The following is a 20,638-nucleotide window of genomic DNA, read 5'->3' as shown; positions in this document are numbered from 1 at the left end:
GTAGCGATCCTAGTGGTTAGCAACTATCTGTGGATGCATATTTACTACGTATTGAACTTCGTAACTGTATATACTAGACTGTGATTTCAGTTTAGAAAGTACAGTACAACCTAACATTTTTTATCACAACAAAAAATGTACAAAAATAATTTTCGCATTTTTTCTCCTTCTTTATGACTTTATTCATACCTTCTTTATGACTTTATTCATACCTTCTCAGCGGATAGAAATAATGAGAAACTCCTTTGTCCTCTTTTATGACCAGGCTTCTCTAAACCTTAAAAAATATCGCAGTTCCTGCTAAATACAGTAGGCTATAACAAGACTTTCACTTCCTGACAGGGCAGTCCTTTCATGGTTTCGTTTCGAAGCTTGAGACCCTTCCCTTTTTATGACTTTCTTAAAAAATTCTTTTCCCTTCCTTCTCCCCTTTTTATGGTCTGCTTTGAACTTGCCTTCTTAAAAAATACCATCTGAGGCATACTTTAAAAATTGAACGATATTCTACTATGGTCAAGGAGTCGAGTCTCGAAACGGCTACAGTTTGTCATCAAGCTACAGTCGTCCAGCTACCAGCTGCGGGACCTTAACCCCTTCAGGCCTGATGTACATTATAGTGTACATTGTTTTTTTTTTCTTTTTTGGAATGTCTTCGATACTTTTAAATATTTTGAGAAATTCAACGTGACAGAAATGGAGAATATTATTTTTGAAACATTTCTATACCTGAATTAAAAATAAAATTTAAAATTTGGGGCCTTAGGGGTCAAAACTGTCCCCAAATTTTGATTTTCTGTGAAGACTTGAATTTGAGAATCCCCAGAATGATTATGTGACCAGTTTTTTTTCTTTCAATTTTGTTTAATATAAGTTCAGGTCTGAAGGGGTTAAATCCTCCGGTTTAGCCGGTTCTAGCTACGGTTGGCAACGCTGATTGTCGCTGACTGTCCGTTTGGACCAAGAGGGCTTGATATATTTGAAGGCCTCTTGGTTTGGACAGGGTTGATCTAAGCTTACGCTCTCCCTCTTTCTCACGCACGCGCGCGCGAACACATAAACACAATACCAATTGTCAGCAATGTCATTTTCAACATTTCAGCGAAATAGCCTGCAAGTTTTCAGCAGATTCCAACGACTATATACTGTATTAATACACCGTTAAGTCTACCGCTGCGTTTGAGAGTGAAACGAGCGGGCCCGGGTTCGAATCCTGGTTGGGTTTTACCGCGGTTTTAACTCAATTGAAGCAGAATTGCTGGGTAAATTTCGGCGTTGGACCTCGGTCTCATTTTGCCATAATTAATTCCCATATCATCATCCATACCATAGTCCGGGTTCAGTTCATGGTGCAGCATGCTGTACTTGTACAAGAGCACAGCCGTTCAGCTACCCAATCATTCACAGAATAGGAGTGGTAAGCACAATAAGCCTCAGGCTGCAGTGTAAGCCTTTCGGTCCCTCCTCTGTACAACAGGAAAAAAATTACACGGGTAATACTACAATAGGCCTACTACAATATTATGTTACCAATATAAAAAATGTTTTCACTGAAATACATGAAGGAAATATAGTTTCTTTAATTCAGATATCTGCAGTAGCGACGCCAGAACTTGCAAATTGGAGGGGGGATAATGCAAGTGAGAAAATGCACATTGCATATAAATACTTCAGACGAAGACAGCAGTTTCAATTATATTGCACTATTGTAGGCCTACTGCACGACCAAGCAACTAATAGCATCGTGTATATTAGTGTTTTCGCAGCATTGGTGGCTTTGGATCAGATCTACTGTATTTTATTTCATGGAGTACAGTTTCATAGAAAGGACTTTGCTGACAGACCTTCTACTGCCTCCTACTAGTTGGTTGTCATAAACAAATGTCTTCCTTACTGTGACGGAAATCTTGTCTTCTCCTGTCAGTAACCAATCACAACCCTCGTTCAGAAGAATTGACAGGCTCCCGTCAAATTCACGTGGAGGCAGAGTTGCAGCATCTTTTCCGAATTCCAAGAATCCCGTCAGTCTCACTGTCTCATTTGGAGGGTCACCGGGATTGTGGCAACTGTGCAATGTTGGGATGAGGGGACAGGATGGAATTGCCAGAGGAGTTTGTGTAGGAAGTCATAGATCTGTAACTGGGTATTCAAAGGAGCCACCGAACTGCACTTCTTGAAATAAAATGGAGTATAAATATATAGGCCTACTGGAACATGTATAATGTTTCTCTGTATATCGTAGTACAAATTTTAGAAATACTTCACTAATATTTGCGAGTCAAGTACTAGAATAGTATTGTCCGATCTGGCTGACCACCTGAAAGTGACTATGGTACAGTTAGCAATTATACTGAATATTTCATTTTGTATAGTGTTTTAAATATACTTGGCGTTTTAGTCTTCATATTCTAGTCTTGCTTTCAGTAGAGGACTCAAGTTTCCCACAAATTCCAAAAGTTTAATAAAACTTCCCTTAATACTGCTGCTTTTAGATCCATCCAGGCCAACTTGTAATGCTGTGTAACATAAAGCCTCAACTATCAGTGCCAAATATCGTCTGTTTTCTTTAACTTGAGTTGCGTGTCACAAATGATCATGCCTGGCCCAAGCAAACTTCTTAAACACTGAAACCTAAAAAATCCATTATAATAATTAGGCTTATGTTTAGTGACTTACTACACTTGAAGACTCCATACAATGACATCCCTGATGAAAGTTGATGTTAACGTGATTGTAGTTCATTCCATTACACTGTATCAAATGTTTTAATACACTTACATGGTGTTACATTCAAAACTTCATATTATCTTTTAATTCACACTAAAATGTCAAAGGTTTTAAGAACTTTTGCCACACTGCAAATTTTCCGCGAAATTACTAATAATTTATTTTGTTAAAGTTTTTGACAAATTCATTTTCAATAGAGATGCTAGCTAAAGCTGACAAATGGTCTTGGCACATTGTAGAGTGCAAATATGGTTTTATCAATTTTATCTTTTTGAAGCTATTCTCTCCACTTCCCATTGAGATAGGCATAGACAACAAAATCCTAAGACATGTCCAAATGTTGGGAAAACAGTCCACCTTGTTGTGTTTGAAAATGAAATTCAACTGGGTTTTCTATGTTGACATTATTTGCTACTCTCTGTAAATGTATTAGTTCACTGTAGAGCTCCTGGCCGTTAATATCACTTTCTCCGGAAGTTTGATCCAGAAGAATTTCTTGGATGTTAATGCATTTTGACAGTGAAGATGAGATGGCATCACCAATAACTAAATTAAGTGAATGGCGTTCAAGAATGCCCTGGGGGTACTTCTGTAAAATTCTATTTTGCATTCCTTTCTTGTTTCCAATCATGCTGGCACTATTATCATAATCTTGTCCTCTACAGTTGTTCATATTAAGTCCACAGTTACACAAAGAATTCTACTTATAGGCGACTGCTGTAAGGTTCATAAGTACCTGAAATATTTTTAAATTCGAACTAAGCAGCTACATAATTTGAAAGAGAATTTACCAAAAAAAAAAAGTTACAATGGGACAATAATTAATAAACCGTAGCAATAAAATTATGTTATAATACCTTTAAAGCGTTAATCTGTCAACATGAATATTTTTAAGAATAATGAAATTCGAATGTATTTTAACATTCTACGAGTAACAGTTTAAATAATGACGTAACACTTTGTAAGTCCCCAATATGATTTTACAGTTTTTATGAGACTGAAATTCAGTTTGCTATATTCAGTGTACTGATGTAGGTGCTTCGAATAATACTGAAGTAAACTGTGAACTGTGGTTTCTAGTTTTAATTTTGTTTCTTGCCGACTTATTTGCTTTTATTATATCATATTAATTTTGTTTTTGTGATCTTGCTGTTTTTTTGCCAGGCTTTCCTATCTTCTATATGGAAATGAAATGTAGTTGTTTTACCTAACTGAATGTGTGATAGGGAGCACTGTGGACCAGGGCACAGCTGAGTGGTAGATTTGATATTAACCTTGTTGTGAGCCTTTTACTTAATATAAATATATATACATGTAAAGTCGCTTCATCATAAAAAAAATCTCAATTTTCTTTCTTGATCTGTGGATAAACAGGTTGTTTGGGATGATACAAATTCTTTTTCCTGTATGAGATGGTCTGCAATCCTACTCAGTGGAGTATGGTTGCTATATGTCTCGTCCTTACATACAGTAGACTGTCGCTAATCCAGGTCTCCTTCTAGTATACTTTTTATCACTTCTACTGTAGCAGTCTTTTGGGAAATCTGCACTTGTATCATGTTTTATATTGTATTACTTATACACGTATACACTTATATACACATGCTAGCCATATTTGAAACATTCTAGTTTCGATTTAGAATTGCAAGTAGAGTGGTTGGCGCAGCTTAAAACATTAAATTTAATGACATTTTAAATAGTCTCATTAATTTGGCACTCTCGCTAATCTGGCACCCCTCTATGCAAGGAATGGCCGGATTAGCAAGATTCCATTGTATAATAAATTGATCATCCCTACGCTTTAAACTGTCGAAGATTGATGGATAGGTTTCATGTTTAGAACATGTATTACGTATTTCGATTACACCCCTCTATTAGGATCAGCTCTCACCCACTTGAAACCAATAACATTTAAAACTCTTCTGAGGCTACCGATGCCATCTTGAAACTCGTTCATCATTAGTAGCAGTCCTTCGATTGTGGGGATTATTGCCACAATCATGTAAGCTTTAAATATTACATCAAATAGCACAGTAATTAAATTAATTTATTTCCATTATTATTTCTGGAATATTACGTTTCTTGCACTTGTCTAATGTATCAAATGATGAAAGTTAATTACCATGTTCTTTCTGGTCATTTAACACTCTTTAAATAGAATGAAATATCTTCTTTCTGAAACTCGTTCTTGAACTTTCTGAACTTTTGCTATATACACACACAAAAATGACCAATCTTCTGTAGCATGAATTTGTCTATGTCCACCTTCAGGCAGCTCCTGGTTCACATGACTATGGAAAGGATTTTCATTTTGCATTACTCTTTTATCTGCCGCCATGAGAATGTTTGCTTGTGGGATTACAAGAAAAGAGGGTGTGAAAGCATATATGCCAAATTCAGCTGAGTCAACATTATGTCTGTAAGTTTTCAATTGTTATTGTTTTCATTATTTTTCGTAAAATTCCGATTCTTCACATTCATTTAAATAGGGAACTTATAACTTTATATATCTTCTTTCAGTTTTTAAATTTTTATGTAATAATTTTAGACATAAGTATTAAATAAATGAATAATTTAGTCATAGTATATTATTTTTTAATCACAAATATGTCTTGAATCAATGTACATGACTAAATTGTACTTTGGAATATCATTCTTTACAGATTTTAAAACATTTCAAGAGTACATGGCCAAATAAATATTGTTGGGCAAACAGTGTGACAATTTAATTACTGAAATTCTTTGTAGAAACAATATTTGCTTATCTGTGCATTAGTGGCTACTATTAACTTTGACGTACTTCTCTTCTGCAAATGTAAACTTAGTTACATGATGTTGCAATTTTTTAAACATTTAAGGAACTGGTACTTTGGAATACACTTAAATTCCTTGTTGCATGAAACAGGATACGAGAAATATTTGCAAACTTTATACTTTCAAGACAGATTTTACTTTAGGAAAGGGCCAAAAATCAGTGGATGAATGATCCACTTTGATTACCGATTCCTTTGACGCAAAAGTCACGAAGAGTGAACACATTTTGTGCTGAGATATTATCGTCACGGTGGATCCACTTGTCATGCCTCAATTTAGGTCTCTTTCTCCGCACAGAGTACTTTAGCCTTTTCAGCACACCTAAGTTGCAATCATGGTTGACTGTAATTGTCCCTATTCAATGAGCTCATGATGAACTATTCTCGTATGATCCAAGAAATAACCAAACATGATGTGAGTTGTGATATGCATGCTCTTATCAGCAGAGATGAATTCAGTATTTATAATGTATGCTTTGGCGTTTCCTTTCTGGTCATACTGGAAACACTATGTATAGACACTTCTTAAAACATCTGTTCATTTGTCAAAAGACGAGTCTTCAAGCTGCCACTGTTTCTGGTCCTCCGCTAAGTTTGGAAACACCACTTATGCAGAAATTTGTTGTTTCCAATTCCTCTGTTAAAATCTGTCTCACTGTGTAACTGTTCACATTTAACTTCTCAGCAATTTATTTTTCCAACACTAGAGCACAGATATATGTTCCTATACCTACCACAGAATAATGAACAGCTATACTACTCTGCAGAAACATATTAAAACATGTCTAGCTACATGCTTGTGCCCAAATTGCAATAAGTGCGAAAATATGCTGTTATTCCAAAATTAAATTGTCACACCCTGTACACGTCTGGTTCAATACAAATCGACTAATGCAAAATGCATTTTGATTCAACACATAAATATAAAAATCTCCTTATACCTTCTGTGCATCTGAGAGCTTGACTCAATATGAGGTGAAAATATTGTGACAGCGACGTGAGAATCGAACTCACGACCAGCGTCCCGCATGAAAGCAGATCGCACAGGCTCCACGGAACATTGAGTGACGTCGCGCGGTGGAGAGAAGAGAGAGGGTGTATTACGTAACGCGACGAGTTTGCGCGCGCATCTGGTGCTGGTAGAGAGGAGAGGGCCCTGGATTTCTCTGGAATGCCATCTCTAGAGACGGGTCGAACCTTCGATGCTACGTCGCTGTGGTTATAAATTACGGTCGCGAAGGAACGACGGCAGTTTCAGAGTTTTCAGTTATTCAGTCAGTGAGAAAGCCAGCGCAAGCAAGCCAGCCGGAGTTCGACTCGAGTGTGCGTCCGCATCTGCGTCAGCATCCGAAGGCCTGAGTTCGAGTGCAGTGGACCGCAGTTGGAGGGACCTGAGTTCGAGTGCAGTGGACCGCAGTTGGAGGGACCCGAGTTCGAGTACAGTGAACTGTCTCTGAAGGTCTGTGGTTCGAGATACTGTGAACTCGAGTGACTGAGATAGAAGAACTGTGAACTGAGAACTGGTAGTTCTGATTTGTAAATAGTGCTTTGTAAATATTAGTTAAGATTAACAGTTCATTGTTGTGCGTAATAGTCCAAGTAAATTGTCATTGTCGTCGGTGGAGTGCTATAACGAATACTGTGTTGAGTGAAGAACCAATTGTTGACAAGAGCGTTTAAGGTGAATTGTAGAAAGGAATTATTGTTGTGACGAATAAATTACATTGTTGTTACTAATAAAAATCACACTGGTGTCAGAAGTGGGATATTATCGACAATGGAGAACCTACAGCAGATCCTGCAAGCCATCACGGAAATGAAAGAAGAAATGTCATCTATTCCAGAAGGTCAACTACTTGGGACACGTAGTAGGGACCAACGGAGTGGCCACGGACCCGGAGAAGCTACAAGCCGTCAGAGGATGGCCGAGACCGAGGGACAAGCAGGAGCTGCGCCGCTTTTTCGGCCTCTGCACTTATTACAGAAGGTTCGTAGCTGGGTACGCCAACATCGCTAAGCCTCTAACCCAGCTGACCGAGGAGAAACGACAATTCCAGTGGACAGACGAGGCGGAGTCATCCTTCCAGTCGCTGAAAGAGGCGCTCTGCACTGCTCCTGTACTGGGATATCCCATCCCTGGAAGGAAGTTCACGCTCGACACGGACGCTAGCAACGTAGGCATCGGCGGAGTACTCTCTCAGGAACAGGACGGGCAAGAGAGGGTGATTGCCTACTTCAGCCGAACATTGTCCAAGGCTGAGAGAAACTACTGCGTGACCCGTAGAGAACTTCTTGCCATTGTCGAAGCCCTGAAGCATTTCCACAAATATTTGTATGGCCAGGAGTTCCATCTGAGGACAGACCATTCTGCACTCACCTGGCTATTGGGCTTCAAGAATCTGGAGGGGCAGACCGCCCGTTGGGTTCAACGACTGCAGGAGTACAACTTCACATCCGAACACCGCCAAGGGAAGAAACATTCCAACGCTGATGCCTTATCACGACGTCCGTGCCCGGATGGCTGCAAACACTGCCTGAAAGTAGAAGAGCGGGATGGCGCCCACGCAGTCAGAGCAATTGCCGCCCAGCCGAGCCCAGGATGGGATAACGCCGCCATAAGGAGGGAGCAGCTGGAGGACCCAAACATTGGACAGCTACTGCGTGATGTGGAGTCCGGCCAGAGACCAGTATGGGCCGATATCGCCAACCGTAGCACCACTTACAAGAGCTACTGGGCCCAGTGGGAATCCTTCACTGTCAAGGACGGTATCCTGAAGAGGATTTGGGAGTCGGCCGATGGAAGGACCCGCATAGAACAACTTGTCCTGCCCAGGAGCAAGTTGAAGGAAGTGCTGGAGGAGACTCATGCTGGAGTGACTGGAGGCCACCTGGGAGCCAACAGGACGCTGGACAAGTTAAGGCAGAGGTTCTATTGGTTGCATATGAGAACCGACACGGAACAATGGTGCCGAAGATGCGACACCTGTGCAGCCAGTCGCGGACCAAGGACCCGCAGCAGGGGAGCCATGCAGCAGTACAACGTGGGAGCTCCTTTTGAGAGGATCGCCATTGATGTTGCTGGACCGTTCCCGGTCACGGATCGCGGGAACCGCTACCTGCTAGTCGCCATGGATTACTTCACAAAATGGCCAGAGGTGTACGCGATTCCCAACCAAGAGGCTTCGATGGTGGCCGACGCGCTGCTTGACAACTTCATCTGCCGATTTGGGGTGCCCCGGGAATTGCATAGCGATCAGGGGCGCAACTTCGAATCCAACCTGATGGGAGAATTGTTCGAGCGTCTGGGGGTGCATAAAACCAGGACCACTCCCCTCCACCCACAGTCCGACGGCATGGTGGAACGATACATCAAAACCGTGGAGGAGCACCTGCGAAAGGTGGTGTCCAACCATCAGCGAGACTGGGATGCCAGAGTTCCACTGTTCCTCTTGGCCTACAGAGCTTTGGTCCACGATACAACAGGGATGACACCGGCAAACATGGTCTTCGGGAGAGAGCTGCGCCTGCCCTGTGATCTGCTGTTTGGCACGCCACCCAGCGCCGACCAGCCAGCGACTGACTATGTGGCAGAACTCACCGAGAAGTTGGAGTTCACCAACTGGCCAGAGAGCACCTCAAGATGGCCAGCGACAGGATGAAGGTGCGCTACGACAGATTAGCCAACTCTGCAGGATTCCAGGAGGGCGACCTGGTGTGGCTGTATCGACCTACCAGGACCAAAGGGAAATCACCAAAGCTGCAGCGTGCCTGGGATGGACCATACCGCGTGGTGACCCGGATCAACGACGTGGTGTACCGCATCCAGCGACAACCTCGAGGGAAGATGATGGTGGTGCATCTGGACCGATTAGCATCCTACCAAGGGACTGCCCGGGACGAGCAGCCCTAAGGAGGGGGCAATGTGACAGCGACGTGAGAATCGAACTCACGACCAGCGTCCTGCATGAAAGCAGATCGCACAGGCTCCACGGAACATTGAGTGACGTCGCGCGGTGGAGAGAAGAGAGAGGGTGTATTACGTAACGCGACGAGTTTGCGCGCGCATCTGGTGCTGGTAGAGAGGAGAGGGCCCTGGATTTCTCTGGAATGCCATCTCTAGAGACGGGTCGAACCTTCGATGTTACGTCGCTGTGGTTATAAATTACGGTCGCGAAGGAACGATGGCAGTTTCAGAGTTTTCAGTTATTCAGTCAGTGAGAAAGCCAGAGCAAGCAAGCCAGCCGGAGTTCGACTCGAGTGTGCGTCCGCATCTGCGTCAGCATCCGAAGGCCTGAGTTCGAGTGCAGTGGACCGCAGTTGGAGGGACCTGAGTTCGAGTGCAGTGGACCGCAGTTGGAGGGACCTGAGTTCGAGTGCAGTGGACCGCAGTTGGAGGGACCCGAGTTCGAGTACAGTGAACTGTCTCTGAAGGTCTGTGGTTCGAGATACTGTGAACTCGAGTGACTGAGATAGAAGAACTGTGAACTGAGAACTGGTAGTTCTGATTTGTAAATAGTGCTTTGTAAATATTAGTTAAGATTAACAGTTCATTGTTGTGCGTAATAGTCCAAGTAAATTGTCATTGTCGTCGGTGGAGTGCTATAACGAATACTGTGTTGAGTGAAGAACCAATTGTTGACAAGAGCGTTTAAGGTGAATTGTAGAAAGGAATTATTGTTGTGACGAATAAATTACATTGTTGTTACTAATAAAAATCACAATATATTACGACTAATATGGTTAGGTTCTTGAAAGGATGAATTGGTAAAAAGTTTTACATTATGCAAGCCCCCACCTAATTCTCATCTGAGCTAGGGGAATCATAATATGGTGAAACTAAAGAAATGGAAGTATCAGGACAATTTGCTGAGGGTGTAACAGAGGGAGAAGAGTCATTATCTGAAGCCAAATGAGCATTGTCATCATTGCTTGAACTTGCTTCATGAGAAAGATGTGTACTTTTGCTCTGGGTAAGTGTGTCAGTAGTAGCTTTCTGATTATTATTCTCAGATTCAGATACATCACTTTCATAACTAACAGCAGTTTCATTTTCATTTGTAGCACGAGCCTTCTTTCGAACTAAACCAGATAAGGAATATTTCGAAGGACCTTTCACATCATATGATGAACTTTTCTCATCAAAGCAACTCATTGACGACCACTCGGTTGTCTGTCGTTCCCTTTTGGCAGGCATTTTCTTTTGAACATCTGTAATAAAAAAAAAATAAAGTTTACAGAATTATCTGAAATTTATTTTCTGCTTTACATAAATTTATATAATCATGATTTTATCTTCCTTTTCCACCTTACACGCTCTCTGAGGCCAATGAAAGAGACGAGCCATACTATGCTGGTGTCACACGACTATGCTAGTCCTCACTATTTACAAAGCATGATAGAAATTTGTTCTGTGAAATGAAATTATTTGATCATGAACTGTAATAAATACTGGATTATCTCTCACCTGTAATTCATAGGTAAATGCGTTGTCAGAGTCTTTATAAAAACTAATATTTATATTAAAGCAACATATTCTTCATTGTGAGCATATCATTCGAGAACAAATGGCCTTGACTTGATTTGTTGCGAATATATACCGGGTGAACTGCTTAAAACTACCATAATGAATATTTCAAAGGGACTTAGTGTATGGCAGCCGGTCAGTTTTTTTTTTTTTTTTTGTCTAAGATGATAAATCTTGGAAACAGAATTACTCCATTTTTGGCTATTGTTTCATGAAATTATAAATATTAGCGACAATTTCTCTAATCAGACATGTGCAATATTTTTCTTTTTAATTGAAGAATTTGCCAGTAGAGCATACAGGTCTATGTTATCTCTCTCAGAACACTTTATATCGTATTGGAAGCTGTACTAATTATTGTATTAAATTTTCGCTTCCATTGCTTTACTCTAGATTGCATAGTACATGCTTCACTGAAACACCTGTAGTCGAACATTCCACTTTCTATTTGCAACAGAAGTTGAGAGGGATTTTGTGAGAGATGAATTAACAAATTTTCCAGAATCATACAGTGCCAACTGTATTCCCCGATACTATCTCATGCCATTCTATGGTAATACCAGTGGCGGATATTCAAGTGAAGTAGGTGAAGGCCTCCTTTACCCCTTTTTTTCGTGCTTCAATAAAATAATTATATTTTATCAATAAATTAAAGGAGATTTTCCCTTTCGCCTTCAGTAAACAAACCCGGTTGCCACAACAACAACTTGCTTACTGTGAATTGCCGACCCTTTCCGTGAGGTGTTATGAAGGTCTGGTGAAGAGCGATTCATTTGGTTTCTCTGTTCTCAGAAAACAGAATCGCTCTTTTGTACAAACATTGGAACAGGGTGGGGCAAACTGTAATATTTTGCAACTAAATAAGAAAACATAAAACATTGTGTAAAAAAAAATTAAATATTATTTAAATTTAAGATATAACATATATATATATATATGTCGGTATTTTTTTAATGTTGGCATGTCTTGAATATTATGTTTTGTGTAGATTTTGAAATATTCTGAATACTCTGTAATGAAGTTGGCACAAAATTTAGTCTATACGTATTCTTTGTCATGAAAAGTGCAGTGAAGGGTTATGGTGTTAGCAAGTGTAGCCTATTAGTATGATGTAAACATGAATAAATTAAATGATTTAGTGTGTAATCCTTTGGAGACACAGTTCTCTCATTGTTCTGCAGAAGATAAACATATTTTAAAATACAGCAAAACGACACTTCACATTAATGTAACTGTGGAGTGAAATGTAAGGTAAAAGATTTGAAAACGATCTGAGAAATACAATTTTATTCCTACGGATTTATTTGTGTTTGATTTTGGGGGGGGGGGGGTTCTATTCAACAGAATATTGCTTTGATTTATGTGTAACTGCATGATTTTACTATGTATTGGAAATCGCATGTTCTGAATTTGATTTAATACATCAATACAGTTTATGAACATGATTGTGATTTTGAATTTTGTTATGGGCAAGAAATATTTCTTCATTTCTTGTATACTCTTTTAATTTGATGTGTTGTATAAAATATTGTTTTAGATTTTTGTCTTTTTTATATCACGTGGACTTGTGGTATATGCTGTATGGAAGTTTTGTTGGGACAGTAAATTCTTCGGTGTTAAGGGGTGTAACCTCCAAAAATATTGCAAATTTGTATTTATATGCTGTGATTTCATGAAATTTAAGAAAACGGTGAATATATTACATTATATCCAATATGGCCACTGTATAGCAAGTATGTAGGCTTTGTAAATGTATTTTATAATGTTAAATATCTAAAATGAAGTTAAGAATGGTAATTACCTTACACCTTAAACAATAAATTATATGCTAACAAGTTCCTGGAAAGTTCGGATATACAGTGTGGAATGGAACCTATTACATTAATTCATAGAGGTAATAGATGAAGTCGATGTGAACAAGTTTTGTCAAATAAGTATTTTGATACGTCCAATAATTTTGAGAGTATGAAATGTAACTTGTTGCAATGCTGTAATGCTCCTCGAGACGTTTTTGCTTGCATTCTCCTCTTGCAAGTCTTGCGGAATGGATGATTACTCAGTCCCACTGCAGAGCAATGACCTTAAGGAGCATTACAGCATTGCAACGTGTTACATTTCGTACTCTCAAAACTATTGGAAGTATCAAAAAACTTATTTGATAAAACTTGTTCGCATTGACTTCATCTATAGGGTGCGGCAATGGGATATGATGCTTTTTATAGCCCAGTTGTGGGATACTCAGGACGAATTAAAAGAAAACACATATACTAGAAGTAATCTAGTGCAATGCAATTTATTAATGTCTGATTACTTTTTAAAAACTACATTTCGTAAGTAGCCTATACAGCAAGGAATACATTCCTGCAATCTGCTATGAAAGTTCTGCATAACTCGCCCCAACAAAACAGGTTCGATGGCACTAATTTCGTTCCTTATGTTTTGTTTCAGCTGGATGATGGTACAAAGTTTCGTCCAATTTTTCTAGTGTTGTGTAAACTGTACATAATAAAATTCACAATGTCTGGTATCATCAATGAAGTATGCAAATGAGTAAAGAAGAAAAATGCTACTGACAAACTTGAGAGCATCTTCTATAATGCATGATAAAGAAGAGTTAAAATAATTCAAAACTTAACATTTTGTCTTACTGGTATCAGTGTGGATAAATATAACTATCAGTACAGAATTTAATAACATTGGGATACTAGTATTAATTTGACACTAAAATTTATTATTTCTTACTATGATAAGATGCCATTTGTAAAATAAGTATTTGATTGCTTTAGAAGTAGCTACTCATAGAGGCACACAAAAAATAAATACCTAATGATCAGCCTACTTTATTTGATTTTAAATCTGATACAAGTCTTAACCATAATGTAGTGCAAAAAAATAAAACACAACAAAAAAAAATTGCACTGAAGACAGCCACATGGCCTCAGATTGTGAGTTGTAGATTATGAATTCATAACCCATCATTGATCTCGAGACTCTCATATTTCCATTTATTTATACATTACACACAAGAGCTTTAAGAATGGGAGGACCATAATAAAGAATCGCAGGTAACAGGTGAATAATGTAGAATTTTTTCTTATATTTTCTCGAAATTCCTAACTCTTTTTCTATGTTTTATCTTGTAACCATTTTAACAAATTTTAATTAATTTAACGATTTTTATTTTCATTTTTTTTAAGTCGACAGTTAAACCCCAAGCTAAATTTTATAGTGATTATATTTTCAAGAAATCCTACTAAATTCAGTTATTTTCTTTCACATTACTTACTGTTTAAAGCAGTAGTGACCAACTCGTGCTTTTGTGCAAGGGCTCTTTGCTGCACATGAACAGTATGTGAGAGCAGTGTCCAAATGTTTGCAATGCCACTGTTGCTCTTTTTTTGCTCGTGAGTGCCTGTCAGTGCACACAGTGCTTCATAAGAGCAGCTGAGTTGATCATCACTGGTTTAAAGCTTTGCATTGTCTCTAAATATAAATATATGGACTGCACTTCTTGTTTATTGAATAAATTACTAATACATAAGTATATTTGCAGGAATGAAATATATTATCACTTTAACATCATGCTATTTACCTAATAAGAAAGTTCAGATCACATGATTCCTTCTTGATTTATTACAAAAAATATATATATAATTATTATTACAGTAGAACCTCTATTATCCGTGGTAATGAAGGAACTGGACTGAATGGTTAATCGAAAAAAATCGGATAATCCGTACCACGAAAGATTTTGTAATTTCCTCCATAGTCTTGTATTTAACTCGCTATGTAGTGGATCAAAAGTTCACTAATTGAAATCTGGTTATAACCAACGGGTTTTTAAAGGACAAGGAAGCCCTTTGTAATGACTGTCTCAGGAAAGATATGAATAAAGGAGGTCTCATGTTGTAGATTTACATACTGTTTTACTCTTTATCCTTGTTTTTTTATTAAATCGCTTAGTTGTAACTCCAATCTCATATTCTGATGCGAGATGAGCCACAGTTTTTTTTTCTCAAACCATTCAATTATTTCCATTTTTTTTCGATACTTAGCACAACACGTTTTCTGTTAACACCTGTGGAAGACATTTTATATACAATTTATATTATAGAATGGCAATTCAAACAGTAAACAATGCTGTGTAACGATAAAGGTTTGTAATAACACTATAGCAGAAACATATGTCGAACCTACTAACGCAGTTTAGTATATACATTGACGAAGTTTGAGTTGTGAGGGTACTAGGAACAATAGACTGTGTCGGTACTATTTCGTATTGTCTGTAATGAGGCGATAGTAGCGATTTTAGTGGTTAGCAACTATCTATGGATGCATATTCTCTACGTATTGAGCTTCGTGACTGTATATAGTAGACTGTGCTACTAATATGATATACAAAACAGTACTTTATATAAGTTATTTATTTCTGAAGAGAAAAAAGAGCGAGAAATAGACAGTCGGATAATCAGCCAATCGGTTAATAGGGTGATGGATAATCGAGGTTCTACTGTACATGTAAAATCTACACGTCAAAATAAAAAATGTGACCTGGACAGTTATTGTGTATATTGTATCTTTAACACACTCACATTTCCTTTTCATGTCCTTCTTTTCTTCCTCTGATTCTGGTTCTTTTGCGTCCTTTTTCTGCAACTCCTTCCTTTCTTCCTAAAAGTATACATAATATTTATTATGTCTACACAAAAATTAATATGGAGAATGAAATATATGTGAATTGTAAATATTTCAAAATTGGGAACAATGTATCTAATAACCTACGATTATTTAATTGCTTTCCATGCTGGATAAATTTCTGAAATTAAATTACACTTCTTGAGTACACTGTGTTCTAACACACAGACTCATTAAGGACCTTGTAAAACAGTATGTTTATAACTGCTTTCTGAATTTGTTACACTGAATAATAAAGCTGTTGTTGTTTGTAATATTCTACTATTTTTTATGCACTGGTCTAGAAAATACTGGTATGTTGTTGTTGACTAATGCAGAGTTCTTTTTTTTTTTATTTTATTGGGTTATTTTACGACGCTGTATCAACATCTAGGTTATTTAGTGTCTGAATGATATGAAGGTGATGCCGGTGAAATGAGTCCGGGGTCCAGCACAGAAAGTTACCCAGCATTTTCTCGTATTGGGTTGAGGGAAAACCCCGGAAAAAACCTCAACCAGGTAACTTGCCCCGACCGGGATTCGAACCCGGGCCACCTGGTTTCGCGGCCAGACGCGCTGACCATTACTCCACAGGTGTGGACTGCAGAGTTCTTGGCAATAAAGCCATTAACTCTTTTGCTTTTTGATGTAGCAAAATGTATAACTGTTTTAATGTAGGTATCATATATTTATGTTCTCTTAGTTATATTATGTAACTCCCAAACTCTTTGGAGGGCCACACCTTCTGTTGGTTAGTAGGTCCATATGACCTAGCCAGGAGGATTGTCAGACAATTCCACTGACCACATCCCCTCTTCACCTTTTCATTCATTCATTCATTCATTCATTCATTCATTCATAGTGTTTTGCCCAAGGGCAGGTCTTTTATTGCAAATGCAGCATTCTCCAATAGTTCCTATTTTCTGCCTAAGAAAGAGATAATTATGCATCCCATGGCAGGTCAGCATACTGAAATGTCATTTCCTCCATTTTTGAGGGAACAGTTACATGCTGTGACTTGGTCCCCAGAGCCTCGTTTGTTAAAAACAGGTTGCACCACAGGAAGGTAAGGATGGGATTTGAGTAGGAGAGGTTAGGGAATGCACTTCACTACCCCTTGCAACCTGCAACATATACATCTTTGCAAATAATTAGGGTACTGCCTTTTTGCACTGAAAATAAAGCTGGGATTGTTTGAATTAAATATTCTCCTACTTTTTCTGCAGAGATCTATAACATGTTTATCTTTGAGAATAATTAGGGTACTGCCCTTGAGACATTGTACCGCATTTAAAGTATTGCACTACAAGCTGGAAGGTCAGAAGTTCGAACTCTATGAGGTCATGGACTTTTCTATTAATCTAATCCTTCCAGTCGAACTATGACCCTAGTGTTGACTCAACCTGTAACAGAAATAAGTATCGGATTGACATCCCTACTGCTACTCAGTTCTGACTGTGTCATAAGATGGGAGTATTAACAGCCCACAACCTAAGGGCCTTTTGGGACCTTCAAAGGAATAGCTTCGATATATTAAAATTTTAAAGTTGCACGCTTTTACCTATTTTACACAGATTACATTTTCTCCTGCCATTCTACTCTGAAGTAAATACTTTGACTTTTTGATTGTTATTGATTTTTAATGACTTTTATCCTAGTTACTTATACTTTCATTAACTAGGAAAGAATTGTCTGAAATATTGCAGACCAGCTGATCATCTATTTTCAATTAACAATGTGACTATTTAAGACAGCAAATAGAATTATAACTCTTTCTCCCATAAACATGCCTGAAGAACTGAAAAGTATTCTGTCTCACTTAATATCCAATTTTAAGACAAAATGGTCACAGACAAACGGAACTTTCAATTGATTTATAAAACAGAATCAACAATGTCTTCAGAAGACCATTAATAACAATAATCCAAGGCACAACAGCCCATGAAGGACTATGACCGACCAGCTGGCTGCTGGCCTCACGTCTGCTGAAGCAGAGGTGGACGATCATCCAACCAACTGGAGGTATCGTATGGTTAGCACGATGATTCCCCCAGCTGTTATAGCTGGCTTGGCTTTCGTAACCAGATTTTGCTTCCTATCGTATCCCAAAGGGCATCACGATGTTGGGTGGGCACTGGTCCCATACACTGGCCGAAATTTCATGAGAAAATTTCTTCCCCCATGAGGACTCGATAATGCAAGTCCTAGGCAGCATGCCTTAACCACAATGCCATAGTGTGGGACTCAGAAGACCATTAGCTTCCCCATATATGACACGAACTCAAGGGTGAATTTGATAAAATAGTCGATGGTATAAAAGACGAAAAACAGAGACACTATAAGTAACAATTACTCCCAACGAACTCGCTTATGTCACACAGATGAGCCTTCGTGAAGCAGGAGAAACTGATGCTGTTAATGAAGATAAAGAAATAATATTTTCCACATCTAAATACAGGGTGTTCTGAAAAACGGTTCCAATATTCAGAGAGGAGGTAGTATGCATCAAAACAAAAAATAAAAGTAAAGAATTTTTTAGTCCTACAGAATTATTTGTTATGGTTACAATTGATTATTAATGGAGAAAAATTCGCTCTGATGGCCTAGAGCTTACAGCAGAAGATATGCTGCTCTTACAGTGATGGTAAACATTTTGATAATTTCTCAGAAAATATTAATTTTAGGACCCTTGTTAGTGTTACAACAAAACATGGTCCGATTCAACAGATACGAAACCAACTTACCTGACTGGTACAGTAATAATTACTGCAGTGTAGAATCAGTTTATGTACAACAGTACAATTACGAACTATAACATACTGCCATCTGTTTAAGCATCCTCTTGATACAAACACAAACAAAGGTATGCTGTGTAATACAGTGACAAACGGCTACATTGTTTCCTCAATTGTTTCTTGTCACAGAGCTCACAGTATAGGAGATATGTGCTCTTACAGTAATGGTAAACATTTGCTCATTTCTCAGAAGATATTCATTAATTTAGGACCCATGTTTATAAGACTTTTATTTCTTGTTTTGATGCATACCACCTTGGAACCTTTTTTCAGAACACCTGTATAGAAAAGCTTAGAGATCCAGTTAAAACCCCGTTGTTTCAAAATAATTCAATAAAAAATTTCAATAAAATATTTAAATATAATAACCAAAATAAAATTGTAACAAACTTATCTGCTGACACAGCATTATCAGTCATTGTTGATGCTACAGTCACAAAATCCTAATAAAATGCAATAAAACAAGCTATAAACAAAGGCAACTGCCACATTTATCCAGAGTACAGGAAAGTTGCTGATGCTAAAGTAGATGCTCTTCCCACACCTATAAATATATATATATATATATATATATATATATATATATATATATATATATATATGGCTCAGTTGGTAGAGCAGCTGGCTATGGACTGGAAGGTTCGGAGTTCGATCCCAGGTGGTGACAGGATTTTTTCTCGTTGCCAAACTTTCAGAATGGCCCCGAGGTTCACTCAGCCTCCTATAAATTGAGCACCAGGTCTTTCCCGGGGGTAAAAGGCGGTCAGAGCGTGGTGCCGACCACACCACCTCATTCTAGTGCTGAGGTCATGGAAAGCATGGGGCTTTACCTCCATGCCCCCCCCAAGTGCCTTCATAGCATGTTACGGGGATACCTTTACCTTATATATATATATATAAACCATATTACCCAGCCATATAACCATAACCATATAAGAATAATGTAATTAATTTAACGGACATACATATTCAATTATTGTAAAAGAGCTTATCGCACCCACACATTATGTTCATCAAAGCATACAATCAAAGTAATGCAGTAAAAGGAAAATGTGGACAATCAGTGTTCTCAATGGAGAAAAAGAAATCTCTGGCCAATAGAATAGTCAGACTTTGTGAACTTGGATTCAGTATGATGAGAGATGACATGAAAGTCACTTCTGATTATGTAGAACAACATAATATAGCAAACAATTCCAGGGACAAAATGAGAGCAGAAGAGACAACCACTACAGACGCAACAAGAAAGGTATCAATGATAGGCCTATAAATAAAATGTAAATAATTTGATATTCAAAATTCAACAGGAAATATATGAAATATAACAGAATTAACAGTAAATACATAATTGGACTTCTTATATTTTTTGTTCTTTGCTGGTTCCATTGAAGTCTGATTCGCCCGCAATATACCGGGTGAAAAGGACTATGCAGTGTTTTACTTAGGCTATCTTAGTATTTCAGGTTAAAGTTCAATCAAGAGAAATAAAATATGAAATAAGTAGAAAGATCAGATTTTCATTGATATAATTAATTACCTTATTTGATATGACTTTGAAAGAGTTATCAACAGTTTCCTTTTCAGTAATTCAATTCACCCGAATTTACCCTACTGGGAAGAAGATATCTTTGCTATGTAAGAGTTGGAAGAGGTGCAGAATTGTGATGGCAAAATAACGTTAAAATAAATATAACAATATATTTAACAATTCAATTTTAGTTATGGTAAAAGAACAAGTAGTGCATTTATATCAGTGATTAAACATACACATAACGATTTGGACAAATTTATTCTCTTCTTGCAAATTCGATCCCTATACAAAGCCAGAATCATAACCTACACTTATTATATGTAAAATATTCAAACGGAGGAATGAAAGAGAGAATATTGTGCAGAAATGTCACCAAAATATTTTTCTCATAGATGAAAATAAGATGTTTTCAAGCCCTTCTAAAATGTGTACACAATTACTTACATTGAAGAATAGCTGTATTTGTTCCATCAAGGCATGTTCCATGTACAGCGGACAAGATCTGACAAGAACCCTGATATGAAAAATGAGAGCCGCTTACGGGAAGCAAAGGCACAGGGCCAGGCGGGAGTGTTTC

General features: G+C 38.1%; 1 protein-coding gene and 1 long non-coding RNA gene across 10 annotated transcripts in view; one reads left to right on the top strand and one right to left on the bottom strand.

Annotated features, from left to right (window-relative positions):
• LOC138707709 (uncharacterized) overlaps window positions 1-15,661 on the top strand; it is a 114,831-nt gene extending 99,170 nt beyond the window's left edge. The window contains exon 3 of the long non-coding RNA XR_011334331.1: window positions 13,510-15,661. This is a non-coding gene — a long non-coding RNA (uncharacterized lncRNA). The remainder of the gene's footprint in view (window positions 1-13,509) is intronic.
• Window positions 9,477-20,638, bottom strand: part of LOC138707706 (coiled-coil domain-containing protein 130 homolog) — a 28,848-nt gene continuing 17,686 nt past the window's right edge. For 7 of the 9 annotated variants that reach the window (XM_069837550.1, XM_069837544.1, XM_069837548.1 and 4 more), the window contains exons 5-6: window positions 15,654-15,732; window positions 9,477-10,745 (exon numbers count right to left, since the gene is read on the bottom strand). In XM_069837550.1, coding sequence (XP_069693651.1) covers window positions 10,333-10,745; window positions 15,654-15,732 — 492 coding nt within the window. In that variant the 3' untranslated portion in view covers window positions 9,477-10,332. Of the gene's footprint in view, window positions 10,746-13,335; window positions 13,558-15,653; window positions 15,733-20,638 lie in introns of those variants that run through there. The other 2 variants (XR_011334328.1, XM_069837551.1) reach the window with 2 other exon arrangements.

Source organism: Periplaneta americana, chromosome 10, assembly GCF_040183065.1.
Source record: "Periplaneta americana isolate PAMFEO1 chromosome 10, P.americana_PAMFEO1_priV1, whole genome shotgun sequence".
Taxonomy (NCBI): Eukaryota; Metazoa; Arthropoda; class Insecta; order Blattodea; family Blattidae; genus Periplaneta; species Periplaneta americana.
Note: the sequence above shows the minus strand (reverse complement) of the source record. Positions and strands in the feature narration are given on the sequence as shown.